The following is a 13979-nucleotide window of genomic DNA, read 5'->3' on the forward strand; positions in this document are numbered from 1 at the left end:
GGAAACTTGGAATCATCCCAACAGAAGTCGTATGCTTTCAAGTCTTACTGGCTTCCGAAGCGAAGGCCCCGATCTTTTAGGCTTCGTAGAAGAAAAATTATGAGTCCCAATGCGGGACCTTCTTCGAGACATCGACTAGCCCGTTAAAATGTATCTTCCTCGCCTTGGAAAGGTAGTACATCTGGTCTTGACCTTTCTTGAGCCTATATAGATGGACGAGCTCCTCGATGGATGGCTCGCCCAATTCAGCGATCATATACGCTATGTACAAAGCAATGATAATTACATACGAATTTGCGGACAGTTGGAGAGGAACGATGTCGAACCGCCTCAGTATGCTGTCAATAAAACAATGAGGAGGAATGGATACCCCGCATCTCAGGATGGTCTCAGAGATCGCCACCCACCCAGGTGGGTGATTATTTCGAGAAGAATCCCCCGGAACCATCAAATTAAGTTACAGTGCATAGACCGCTCTTATGTGCTCCAGATCCCCGATGGTAATCAAGGACTATGGTTTTCTTCGCAACCTATGGACTGGAGACTGCTTGGATTGAGCCAATTGTATTGAGGAACGGTCGGAAGAGCCCGTTGCGTTGAGTGTTAGGAAACGGTCCATATACGCAGCAGAAAAACAAAATCATAATAACAAGGATCGTTCCCATTGAGCCAAGATCAAAGGTACAATTTTACAGTTTATGTTAAAATAGAAATCTGTAGAAATTAATCATGAGTTTAGAAAAACATACGCACGTTTGGAGGCTCCTCCAAATTTGTCAATGAACGTTTTTCTTTTGCTACCGACCCAATTGTAGGATCGAATTTATGAAGTCCACACGAAGACAATCACAAAGAACTAAGGAGGGATTTGCTAGATCCTCCTTAGCTTTAAGATCAAAGAAGAAAAAATCAAATGAATTGATTTTGGGCAAAATGAATTCTACCGTGGGAGAGTAATTGGGGCTGTTGTGTTTTTCCTTTTCAAAGAGAAAATCAACTAATGAAAAATCACTCCCATTTTACAAATAACAATTTTCTTTTATAGTAATTTTAATGCCCTATTCCCATATGGAATAGGCTTGGGCTCCAACCCAAACACCCCATGTTACCAAACACTCCCAATTAGATATTTTAGTTTTTTTTCATCATTATTTCAATTAACATCAATTAATATATATTTAATCTATATATTAACATTCAACAATAATGATGATTTAATTAAATATATGCGAGCACATATTTAAACGTAATTTCACTTATTTAATTTTTCTAATAAATTAAATAAAGGCTACGACCTCAGCAAATTTAATTACACTGTAAAATTACCAAAATACCCTTTCGCCTTAAAAAGACGAAAATGCCCTTCTTTCTTCCTAAGTCTTAAATTATCTTCTATGTGTGTGACCCATAGGTTCCTCATCATACCGGCAGTATATATTATCGCGATTAAGACCAATTAATCGTCTCACTAATACAGAAACCAAGATTGGCCCCTAGCAAGGCATCATGGCCACCGATAGATTCGAATTCAGCAAAGTAGCTACCTGTCAACGATATGATTACCGTACAATTCGATCCTTTCATCATACGTTATCTCAACGAGATGAATGCATGGAAATAGTGTCAACTTTCGGTTACTCTCGATATTATGTATTCAGTTTCTGGACCAATGACCTGTATTATAAACTGGATAGAGTAACACTCAATCCCACCGTGGCCATAGTTTTAGTGTCATTGTCATATACTGAATTGCGCCGTGAGATAAATTCTCCTGTACACGGGAGTGATGGATCCTCTATTAATTCATCATAGTCTTGATACACTCCTTGATGCAGTCAATCACCACTGTATTGACAGCTCTGAATAGAACTGCGTTAGGCTAGTGTCACATTGCACCAATCAGTGCACAAGGCGCTCCGGTGATCTTAAGTCTAAGGATCACATGTACCACCATTCGTTAGAGGATTTGTTCCATAGACACTGGGGTTACCATCCATATGGAATCCTCTGGTGGGTCAGTCCAGTGAACTTGCTGCGATGTATCCGCCTATAATAAGTACCCATGTGTTGCACCAGGTTGTCACCAAACAACCTTGACAAGTGAGATCAGTCATTGCCTTTCGACAGGGTTGTTCAACACTACGATAGCCTTACCGTATTATCTGCGCCCTTACTTCAGAATAATAATGGGGCTATGGATGTTTCTAGAATGGCCACCATATGTGCTCATAGGGTTCTCACTATCAAGATTTGAAACACTTGATACCCTCGTCACGGTTCTACCATTTTAAGGACATATATCAATACATATTGCAATAATAATGATTTACGCGATATAGTATAAAATGTCTTTTATTGATTAATGAACATTATTACAAAGAGTCAATTCCACAATAATTGATTGGCTCTAGGGCACCTACTCTAACAATCTCCCACTTCCACTATAGCCAATCATTCATGCGCTCAACATTGAATGACCCAAGTGCCTTCACTATAGTCAGTCATTTATGCACTCAACATTGAATGATCCAAGTGCCCATCATACTTCTGCTACAACATAAACTTTAATAGTGGGTTAGTAGGTATTCTACAAATCTGCACGTTCCCTTTCTTATCGATCCTTCAGATCAGATTGAATCAACTGAGTAAGTGTTTGGATTACTGGTGAGACTGTGATTCCTCAGCCACAACAATGGCTCCATTGTTATCGTAGTACAACTATACTGGATTAGCAATGCTTGCAATCACGTCAAGTTCAATAATGAACTTCTTGATCCAAACTGCCTACACGGCAGCATTAAAAATGCGATACACTTAGCATCAATTGTAGAATTCACTACAGTACATAATTCGAGCTATATAAAATCCTCTGGTGGGTTAATTCAATGAACTTGCATACAACAAACACTCATGTGTTGCACTAGGTTGCTACCAAACAACCTTGACAAGTGAGATCAGTTACTATCTTTCGATAGGGTTGTTCAACACTATGATAATCTCACTGTATTATATGTGTCGTTAGTCAGAATAATACCAAGGCTACGGACGTTTCTAGAATGACCACCATATGTGATTATAAGGTATTCACTATCGAGATTTGAAACACTCGATACCCTCATCATGGTTCTACCATCCTAAGGATATATATCAAGACATACAATTATGAATTACATATAATATAAAAGAAAAACACATTTTTATTAATATAAGCATGATTTACAATGAGAAAATATAATGTTCCCCTTTTAAATTAACATAACCCTGACGGAATCAGTACAAGGGCTGATAAGTGATGAATTTTCTAAAATTGAGAAAAGAGTTTGATTAAAATTGGAAAGATACCCATCGGAGTGACAATTTCGAACAGAGGTGGTGGTAAGTGAATTTCTTGATTTTGTACATAAAGTGAACGGGTTGCATATACATGTACTGATATTTACAAAGCCTGTTTTGCAATTAAAGTTAACAATTAAATAATTGCTGTTCGTTGACACTTCCGAAATCAAAACATTTCTTTCTAAGAGTTTCCCTCAAGTATCAAGCTTAAATGATTAATCATCACAAATTTTTTTTGTGAGTTCTGAATTTCCCATTTTTATTTAAGAATGAAGTCAAAATTTTACATTGTTCCAACAAAAATTAATTACGCTTGCATTAGTATTGAAAACGAAGTTAAATAAGTCAAGAAAAAAATTTCATTGAAGGTGAACTATATCACCTCTGATATCTGGTTAACAGATACACTTGTATGCAAGGAGACTTGTTCCATATATTACAATGTAACCTAAGGATCTCTGTTGCTTTCTCTTTCAAATATTTTCCACAATCTGCTTGAGTCACCATGCAAAGTTTTGTCACAGCCCCAACCTTCAACATCTCTAAAAGAACTTCTTTTCTTGCAGAAAATTTACAAATAGAGGTCAGTATATGGACCCCTCGATCATCCGTAGCTGGAGAAACTCTAAGGATTCTTTTAGACACAATAGCTATGGCTCCCGCATGCCTTAGAAACTGAAATCTCCCATCAACACATGAACATAGTTGTGCCAAAAGATTAAAGATGAGCTCCGTTATGTTCTTTTCAGGCTTTCCTAGTTCAAGTTCAATGAGTTCGAAAACTGCGTTTGCTTCAATAATTTTCATTCTGTTTCTCCCCCGTGGACATACTTCTATCAAAATATTCAAGGCTGATTTGGCAGCATGTTGGAACATATTCTCTCGCAATAAACTCACCATTTTCTGAAAGAACTCAAGGTTTAAATTCTCCGAGAGGGTTGTAGTTGCAACTTCTAAAACTATTTTCAAGACTAACATTGCATTTGTCTTCAAAGCAGCATGATTATCACTCTCCAATTGCAAGACCCATGTTAACGAGTCGATGAATTCGTTGTTTTTACTCACAATAACCCTGTTTTCATTTGATGGAATCCAAACAAGACAAAGAATCTTCAAAGCTTCTTCAAGACCAGCTGTTTTCCGATCATTGTAACATCTTAAAATCAAACAAACCAAACCTTTAACCACAGCTGGAATTTCCATGCTTTTCCGGTTCCTTTCACTCTCTGTTGCTAAGGCTTCCATTTTCTTCAAAGTACTTAAACACAAATGAACAACTTGAAGATCACGAACAAGTTGAAGAAGATAACCCTTGCTTGGAGGAGATTTTGGCGTAGTAATTCTTTCAACACCGTTTGCTGCATTTTGTGTGCACCATGCTTGGATCAGGCGGCGTAAGGTGTGATTTGAAGTCAATCCAGAGTCTCCTAGCAAAGGCTGCTTCGTTACAGGGCATGTTGTTTCCTTGCCTGTCTTCAACCATTGCTCAATGCTTTCACGATCATATGAAATTCCTGTTATAGTTGTTACAGGATCTTTCATAATTTGCAGAGATATGGGACAGATGAAAAATTGAGGTACTTCAATTTGATCCATTTTTATGGATGAATATTCAGAATTGGTGAAGAGCTGCAGAGGAAGAAGATAAATTTATATTATTGTTTTTTCTGAGTTGTTGTTCTAAGAGAAAGTGGCTTATTTATGACAAGGTTTGAAGGTGATAAAATATAGACATCTAGAATGGGAGGAAAATTCCGCATGAATTCAATTTGTTTCTCATTCTGTTTTGGTGGTGTTCTACTTTTTACCAGTCAAAGTTTCTCTTCTGGCCTTCTGGGGGTCAACAAAGAACAATGTAATCACATTTATATTATTTGATTTTCTTCTTGATTACCGTTGACTGCCATTTGTCACGAGTTAAGTGGTCAATCTATGTTGGCCCCACTACAAAGATCGGGGTGGGTTGAAACGTGTCTAAGAATTGTGGATTCTTCCCTGAATTTTGCGATGTAAAATAAAACATTAGACTTATAGGCATAGAATAATATGTATCTTTATTTTTTGCCCAAAATAATATGTCAGTTAATTGAATATGGTCTTATCATTTATAACATGATATTCAGTTAATTTTAATATAGTTGTATCATTTATTAAATTCGGAAATAATTTATATAGACTATAGTATTATTTCCCTTCAATTTTCAAGTGATATATTGTTTAAGATGAAAAATCAAGATATAATTTTGAACGGATACTAATAATTGTTTTAAGTATTATTACTTTAGAAATACTATTGAATCAATAAATATCATAATTTATAAGTTAATATATTATGCAATAAGTCATCTTTCATATATACTTGATGTTCAATATTATAAGTACGACTTTTACTGAAAGGAATCTTTGAGATAAAGTTGACAAATGAACAGACAAACACTTCCAAAACATGTTGTAAATTCAAAAACTGTATAAGTTTGTGGGCGGTTGATCAAATACTTCGGATTTGCAGTGCGGGTTTAGCCAAAGAATGAAAGCATTGACGTCAAATTTTCTTTTTTATTTTTCAGGGTTTGGTTGACCAACTGTTAACTAGCTATATGTATATATGCATGCATTTGCCAAAATAGGAAGGCCTGGTTGGTACACTTTTTTGAATAAGATTTATTAAATCATATTTTGAATACGATAGGATAGGATTTCGAATAGGATATGATGGATTCTAAATGGTGGTTATTAGTCGTCGGAATGGCGCACGACGAGTTGGATCTGATCGATCGTGTATCGATTTTGTATTTTTTATCCAGATTCACCATATATCCAGTCGTGGATTTGACCGTTTCTGGTTGAAAATGTTTTGAGTTAAATAAAATATATTGGATTTTGAATTGAATAGTAATATTAAAACAAACACGTTTTTCATTGTTTAGTATCTGATAGTAGAATAGAATAAAGATTAAAAAGGAGTAAATGACTTTTTCGCACCTAAAATATGGTTTAATGACACTTTCCGACCCTTGGACTTTTACAAATATCAGTTTACTACCCAAAGCATATTTGTAATTAACATTGTGAGAAAGGGCAAGATGGTAAAAAAACATTTACAAGTGTAGGCAGAACCGTGACAAAAATATCCTTTACAATTTAAATTAAAAGTTAATTTTGATCTTTCAATTTTTAATAAAAAACATAATTTATGGGTTGTTGATAATATGGGTACTGTGTCAAGGTCAGGTCTTTTTGTAGCTTCGGGGGCGGTGAGCTTTTCAGGTCAGAAGAAGGCGGTGATTTGATGAGTTATTCTGGAGATCGGAGTTCTATTTCAGTTGCAAGGAGTTTTGGGGTCAACGCTGGTCTACTCTTTGATCCAGAGAGAAGTAATGGCTTCAGTGAAGCTGAGCCAAAAAAAAAGTGGATTTGATAGAAAGGAGAGATAGTTCAGAAAGAGGAGGAGGAGAAAAAGAGAGAAGGAGAAGAAAGAAGAAAGGCGAAGAAGAAGAAAATAGATTTGTGGATTTGTTTGATTAATGGAGGTTTTCTGAAGATGCGAGAGACGGTGATATAATGGGTTATAATGATAACTAAATTTTTAATTCAAATAGTTAAAAAGATATTTTTATCTTTAAGATAAATACCACCTTTTTTATGAGAAACTATTTAAGGAATCTAATTTTGGGTGAAAAAATAGTATTTTAAAAGGGAAATGCTATTTGTACAAACTCTTTGTAATGCTATTTGTATAAATTCTTTGTACTTTGTACAAACTTACGTGGCACACTACAAAGCATGTCGTGTGGTCAGGGGCGAATCTAGCCCCTTTTAAGGTAAGCCCAAGCCTATCCTCAAGTTTAAAAAAAAAAATATTAATATATAGACCCACAAAAATTGCTATTAACATATATACCCAGGTCCATCCTCAAATTTTTAAAAAATGTGAATTATTATACATATATCTAGACTTACAAAAATCTTATTATTAATATATATATTCCAAGCTCACATCATATTAAAAGTTTAAAACTCTCTCCACTCTTCTTCCAGCTCCACTTGCTTTTTATGATTTTATCCTCAAAATTCTTTACTCTCTCATTCTCTCTTTCTCTTCCTTATGTTATTCAATCTTAAAACTTTTAAGATTAAAATTGTTGAAGTTTTCACTACTCAAGATGTCACAATTAGCTCTGTTTTCTGTTTTATTAGTTTTAGGTATGTGTATTACTCATTTTAATTTAGTTTATTTTAGGGTTGAATCATGCTTTTTTTTTTTTTCTTTTTTGGAGGTTTTTTATTCTAATTTGAGGGGAAAAGACATGAATCTTGTGAGTTTATTTTGTATTTTGTGTTTAAGAATGAACTTGTTTTCTCAAATTAAAACCTTAACTATATTTTAAAAGACATTATTCTTCACCTTTCACCCACCACTTTCTTACATTTCAAATGTCACCGTTCTGCTAGTTAAAATAAATAAAGAAATTTGAGTTACTATCTATGTTTATATCAAGATTCTTTTTTTTTTTTTTTTTATTAGTTCATATTAAAAGTCAACGCAATGTTGATTTGATTTAAGTTTTGGTTGACTTTAGCTTAGGTTAGGTGATGTAGACCTTCTAGGCAAATTACCCTAGGAACCCACGAACTCAATGGAATAGGAACAAGTTAGTTTGCTAGGAACGTATTGAGGATGATCGAATTAGAACCCTAAGGAAACTGAGCCCTTAAAACCTTAATTTTGAGACGCCACAAAGGTTGATCACTCTATTTGATAAGTCGAGATTCAAGCATTCATTCAAGAACTCAAGAAGGCAAGCAAATAGCTTTCTAAAAATAAACTTCAATTGATAATAATATGTCTCTCAAAAATAACATGGCTGCCCCTTTTTATAAGCAGCAAAACCTAAAAGAAAACCCTTACTAATTAAAAATGGGTTGGGCTTAAGTACAAGCGAATTGAGCTTAACTAAACCTTAAATAAATAAAAGACTAAAGAATGTAATGGTAATTAAAACATTAAAAAAAAAAAAAGCCCAAAATTAAAAAAACGAAAATTAAGTCCTAAATTAATCCTTACATCCAACTTGATCTTTCGAATCTATCTCTTGCATAAAAAGATAATAGATCATCCTTGGTGAAGCTTTGAAATCTTCGAATTTAGTCTTAGAGTCTTCTAGTACAACCTCTTTGTATTGCATTTCCATGATCAAGTCTTGCAAAGCCTCTTTCATCCTCTTTGTCTTTGCCCTAGTCATTGGACCGCCAATTCCTTGCAAAGGATCTTGGGAATATTTGGGAACATCAACTTGGTCAGCACCTCGATCTCTATTATTCCCCTCATTTTCGAAAGAATTCGTCCTCGAATCACCTATATCAAACAAAGATAAATCAGCAACATTAAAAGTTGCACTAACATTACCAAAGTCGCTTGGCAAATCTAGCTTGTAGGCATTATCATTGATCCGCTCCAAGACTTGAAAAGGTCCATCTCCTCTAGGTTATAATTTTGATTTCCTTTGTGCAGGAAACCTCTACTTACGCATGTGCACCCAAACCCAATCTGCAGGTTGGAAGACAACCTTCAAATGCCCCTTATTGGCTTGCTTAGCATATTGCTCATTCTTCCTTTCAATGTTGGCCCGAACTTTGGCATGTAAATCCTTCACAAAATCTGCCTTTTTCTTACCATCAAGATTAGTATGCTCATTAGTAGGCAATGGTAAAATCTCCACAGGTGTTAAAGGATTAAAGCCATAAACAATTTCAAAAGGAGAAAATGAAGAAGTAGAATGAACAGTCCTATTATATGCAAACTCAATATGTAGCAAACATTTCTCCCACTGCCTTAAGTTCTTTTGAACGATAGCACGCAACAAAGTAGTGAGTGTCCTATTAACTACTTCCGTTTGACCATCCGTTTGAGGATGTGCAACAATAGAGAATAACAATTTGGTTCCTAATTTATTCCATAAAGTGCGCCAAAAATGACTTAGGAACTTAACATCTCTATCACTAACAATTGTCTTAGGCAACCCATGCAAACGAACCACTTCTTTAAAGAACAAATCAACAATATGTGTTGCGTCGTTGGTTTTAGAACATGCAATAAAATGAGCCATTTTACTAAACCTATCAACAACAACAAATATGCTATCCTTACCACTTTGAGTCCTTGGTAATCCTAAAACAAAATCCATCAATATATCAATCCAAGGTTGATTAGGTACAGGTAAAGGGGTATACAAGCCATATGGTCTAACTTTAGATTTTGCTTGCCTACATGTCATGCACTTATCACAAACAGATTGCACATCATGCTTCATATTAGGCCAATAAAAATGCTCCCGTAATATATCTAAAGTCTTTAGAACACCAAAGTGACCCATCAAACCTCCCTCATGAGTTTCCCTAACAAGCAACTCACGAACAAAACAGATAGGCACACATAATTTATCTTTCTCAAATAGAAATCCTTCATGCCTATAAAAATCACCAAACGCACACTTATCACATGCATTCCATACTTGGCTGAAATCAGAATCATTAGCATACAAATCCTTAAGCAATTCAAAACCAAGTAATTTAGTTTGCAATGAAGTAAGTAATACGTACCTCCTAGACAATGCATCAGCCACAATGTTTTCCTTCCCATGCTTGTATTTGATTACATAAGGAAACGTTTCTATGAACTCCAACCACTTAGCATGTCTTTTATTAAGCTTACCTTGGGTCTTCAAGAACTTCAAGTTCTCATGATCGGAATGAATGATGAATTCCCTCGGCCACAAGTAATGCTGCCATGTTTGAAGAGTTCTCACTAACGCATAAAGCTCATTGTTGTAAGTAAGATAATTCAACGCTGCCCCACTTAGCTTTTCATTAAAATAAGCAATTGGTTTGGAATCTTGCATCAAAACAACTCCTATTCCAATCTCGGATGCATCACATTCTATCTCAAAAGCTTTATCAAAGTTAGGCAAACACAACAAAGGTACATTAGTTAGCTTATCTTTCAAAGTTTTGAAAGCCTAGTCATGCACATCATCCCACTTAAAAACAACATTCTTTTTAACAAGTTCATTCAAAGGTGTAGTAATATAACTAAAATCTTTAACAAACCTTCGATAAAAACTTGCTAAACCACGGAAACTTCTCACCTCGTTCGCATTCTTAGGTGTAGGCCAGTCTTTTATTGCTCTTACCTTTTCTTCATCAACACTAATAACCTACGAACTAACAACAAATCCAAGAAACACAACAGATTCCATGCAAAACGTGCACTTCTTAAGATTAGCATATGGTGCTCTCTCAACACCCTAAACACAGCATGCAAGTGTTTCACATGTTCATCCAAATTTTTGCTATAAACTAAAATATCATCAAAGTAAACTACCATAAAATTTCCCATGAAAGCATGCAAGACATGATTCATTAACCTCGTGAATGTACTAGGTGCATTAGTTAAACTGAAAGGCATTACTAACCACTTATACAATCCATATTTAGTTTTAAATGCAGTTTTCCATTCATCTCTCTCTTTCATGCGAATCTGATAATAGCCATTCTTTAAATCAATTTTAGAAAACAATTGAGAGTCATGCAATTCATCAAGTATATCATCTAATCTGGGGATATGATGTCTATACTTTACCGTTATCTTGTTAATAGCCGGCAATCCACACACATGCACCATGTTCCATCTTTCTTTGGGACTAAGAGGACAAGAACCGAACATGGGCTGAGACTCTCCCTTACAAATCCCTTTTGCAATAGCTCATCCACTTGCCTTTGTATCTCTTTTGTTTCCTTGGGATTAGCTTTATAAGCAAGTCGATTTTGTATGGCGGAACTAGGTATGAAGTCTATTTTATGCTCAATTCCTTTTAAAGGAGGTAATCCATGGGGAATCTCCTCAAGAAATAGGTCCTTAAATTCCTGCAATAAAGACACGACAACACTAGGCAAAGATGAGTTAAGGTCATTAGTAGAAAGATAAACATCTTTGTACATAAGTACAAGTACTTGTTGCGTCGCCATCATTACACTCTTAACCTCATGTTTTTCAGCAAGTACACTTATTCTTTTATGTTTCTCTTCTTCTTGCTCACTTTTCTCTCCTTTTTGCTCACTTTTCTTTCCATTTTTCCTCTTGACCTCACTTGCTCTCTTTCTATTTTCTCTTGCTTGCACTTTTGTTTCTCTCTCATTTTGCACTCTCTTGCTATCCTAATCTGGTCCTCATAAGCTTGCAAAGGTTTGAGAGGGGCTAGTACAACTTTTCGGTTGTTCATTACAAAAGAATAACGATTTTTGTACCCATCATGCGACACCCTCCTATCAAATTGCCATGGTCGGCCAAGTAATATATGACCAGTATACATCGGTGCCACATCACAAAGAACCTCATCCTCATACTTGCCAATTGAAAAAGGAACCCGAACTTGCTTGTTTACCTTCACTTCTCAACAGTCATTCAGCCATTGTAGCTTGTACAGTTTAGGATGCTTCTTCCACTTCAAATTCAAATTCAACTTTTCTACCAACAAAGTACTAGCAACATTAGTACAACTCCCACTATCAATAATCAACGTACATACCTTATCCTTCACGTGGCATCTTGTGTGAAAAAATATGCTCACGTTGCTCCTCATCTCTGTCATCTTTAGGCTGTATACTTAGGGCTCTCTTTGTAACAAGTAAATCACCATGCACAGGTTCTTCCACTTCAATATCAGAACAATCCTTCAATGGTGGCATCTCATAGTCACTTGAGCTAGCAATTTAGACTTCCCTATTTGCCCGTACAACCATAACCTTTTTGTTTGGGCATTTGGAAGCAATATGTCCGAACCCTTGGCACCTAAAACACTTAATATCACGTGACTTAGTAAGAGTTTTAGTTTCGGGTTTACCTTTAGGAACAGCAACCGAATTCTTCAACTTTGCTTCTTCTTTTGTTCTAAAGGCAACTTTGTTGTCCTTCCAATTTGATCTCCACGGAGAGCTAGAGGACGAACCAGATCTGAACCTCTTGGACTTGATTTGCTTCTCCACTTTAATGGCTTTGTGTAGTAGCTCCTCCATCTTTACGTAATGTTGCAACCCAACCACGTCAACAATCTCCTTGTTCAATCTGTCAATGAATCTAGCCATTGTTGCTTCTCTGTCTTCTTCTATGTTTGCTCTAATCATGGCAATTTCCATCTCTTTATAATAATCCTCTACACTTATAGAACCTTGAACTAGCCCTTGCAACTTCCTATGCAAATCTCTATAGTAATGGCTCGGTATAAATCTCTTACGCATCACCAACTTCATCTTTTCCCATGACCGAATTGGCCTCTCACCATTCCTGCGCCTATTGATCACCAATTGATCCCACCATATACTTGCATAATCTATAAACTCCATGGCTGCTAGCTTTACTTTCTTCTCCTTAGAGTAATTATGACAATCAAATACGTGCTCAACCTTTCTTTCTCACTCCAAGTATAACTCAGGATGATTCTTTCCTTGAAAAGTCGGAATTGCCATCTTTATACTGCCTATATTGTTACCTCTTTTGGAGTCAACCTTCTTGTCCTGTTTATAACTTGTTCTCTCCACTTCAGAATCAGCTTCATCTTCTTCTTCGAACTCATGTCTTCTATGTGATTTAGAACCGGAAGAGGACTCCAAATCATCCAATCTCGCATTCAGCAATTTAAATTGGTCATTAACAGCCTTGATGAAGAATTTCATGTCAACCTCTTGTGGTTCTCCTCCTTCCTTACTCATGGTTTCAACTTACAAAATTAAATAAAAATAAAAGGTGTTGTTCCTCACACACTCCCTCACGTGTTTGCACTCAAATCAGATTGTTATCACTCGTGTTTCACACTATTTTGGCTTTTTCTTGATGATGATCTCTCTTTCCTTTTACCACTCAAAGCCAAGCCAACCCCCTTTATGTTCTTAACAGAATCAAAGAATTCATAAATCTCAAGAAGCAACTGGTTAGATGGTGACAATCTCCAAAATCTGAACTTTAAACCTTAGTTGAGGCAAATGGTGAAAAAAAAAAAAAAAAAAGACCCAAGTTGACTCTAAAGAACCAAGAAAAAATAAGAAAACTCTAAAAGGAAGCAAAAGACATGTGAAAGAAATCACAGAATTGACACTAATTGACTAAGAAGGCAAAAAGACACAAAAGAACCTGTATATAGTTGAAACAATCACTAGAACAAAAATAAAGGGAAACTAGAACAACATAAAAGGAAACTAGAACATAATAAAGGAAACTAATTCAACAAGAATCAGAAACTCAAGCAAGAAAACAAGAATTGGAAATTTAATTCAACAAAAATAGGATACTTAGCAAAGAGAACAAGAATGAGAAATTTAACAACTCGAAATTGCCACTTTGTTCATTTTTTTTTTTTTTTTTTTGTTTTTGCAGAACAAAGATGGATTGAACATAGAAAAATAAAGCACAAGAAAATATAATTTTTTTTTTTTTTTTTGAATCAAGAATGCAAACAAAGAGTGTTGGAGATAAATAACCATTTTTCAGCAACCTAGCTCTGATACCAAATGGTGTAGACCCTCTAGGCGAATTACCCTAGGAACCCACGAACTCAATGGAATAGGAGCAAGTTAGTTTGCTAGGAACATGT

General features: G+C 35.5%; 1 protein-coding gene across 1 annotated transcript; it reads right to left on the reverse strand.

Annotated features, from left to right (window-relative positions):
* Nucleotides 1-3677: 3677 nt before the first annotated feature.
* On the reverse strand, nt 3678-5008 carry LOC116106238 (E3 ubiquitin-protein ligase PUB24-like). Its single transcript, XM_031392584.1, has one exon. It carries the CDS (start codon nt 4930-4932, stop codon nt 3715-3717), a length of 1218 nt encoding a protein of 405 aa, XP_031248444.1. The 5' UTR covers nt 4933-5008; the 3' UTR covers nt 3678-3714.
* Nucleotides 5009-13979: the final 8971 nt, after the last annotated feature.

Source organism: Pistacia vera, unplaced genomic scaffold (genome assembly GCF_008641045.1).
Source record: "Pistacia vera cultivar Batoury unplaced genomic scaffold, PisVer_v2 Contig51, whole genome shotgun sequence".
Taxonomy (NCBI): Eukaryota; Viridiplantae; Streptophyta; class Magnoliopsida; order Sapindales; family Anacardiaceae; genus Pistacia; species Pistacia vera.

Excerpts from the sequence above, each read along its gene's own strand:
- LOC116106238 (XM_031392584.1), bottom strand. The coding sequence starts at position 4,932 with ATGGATCAAATTGAAGTACCTCAATTTTTCATCTGTCCCATATCTCTG.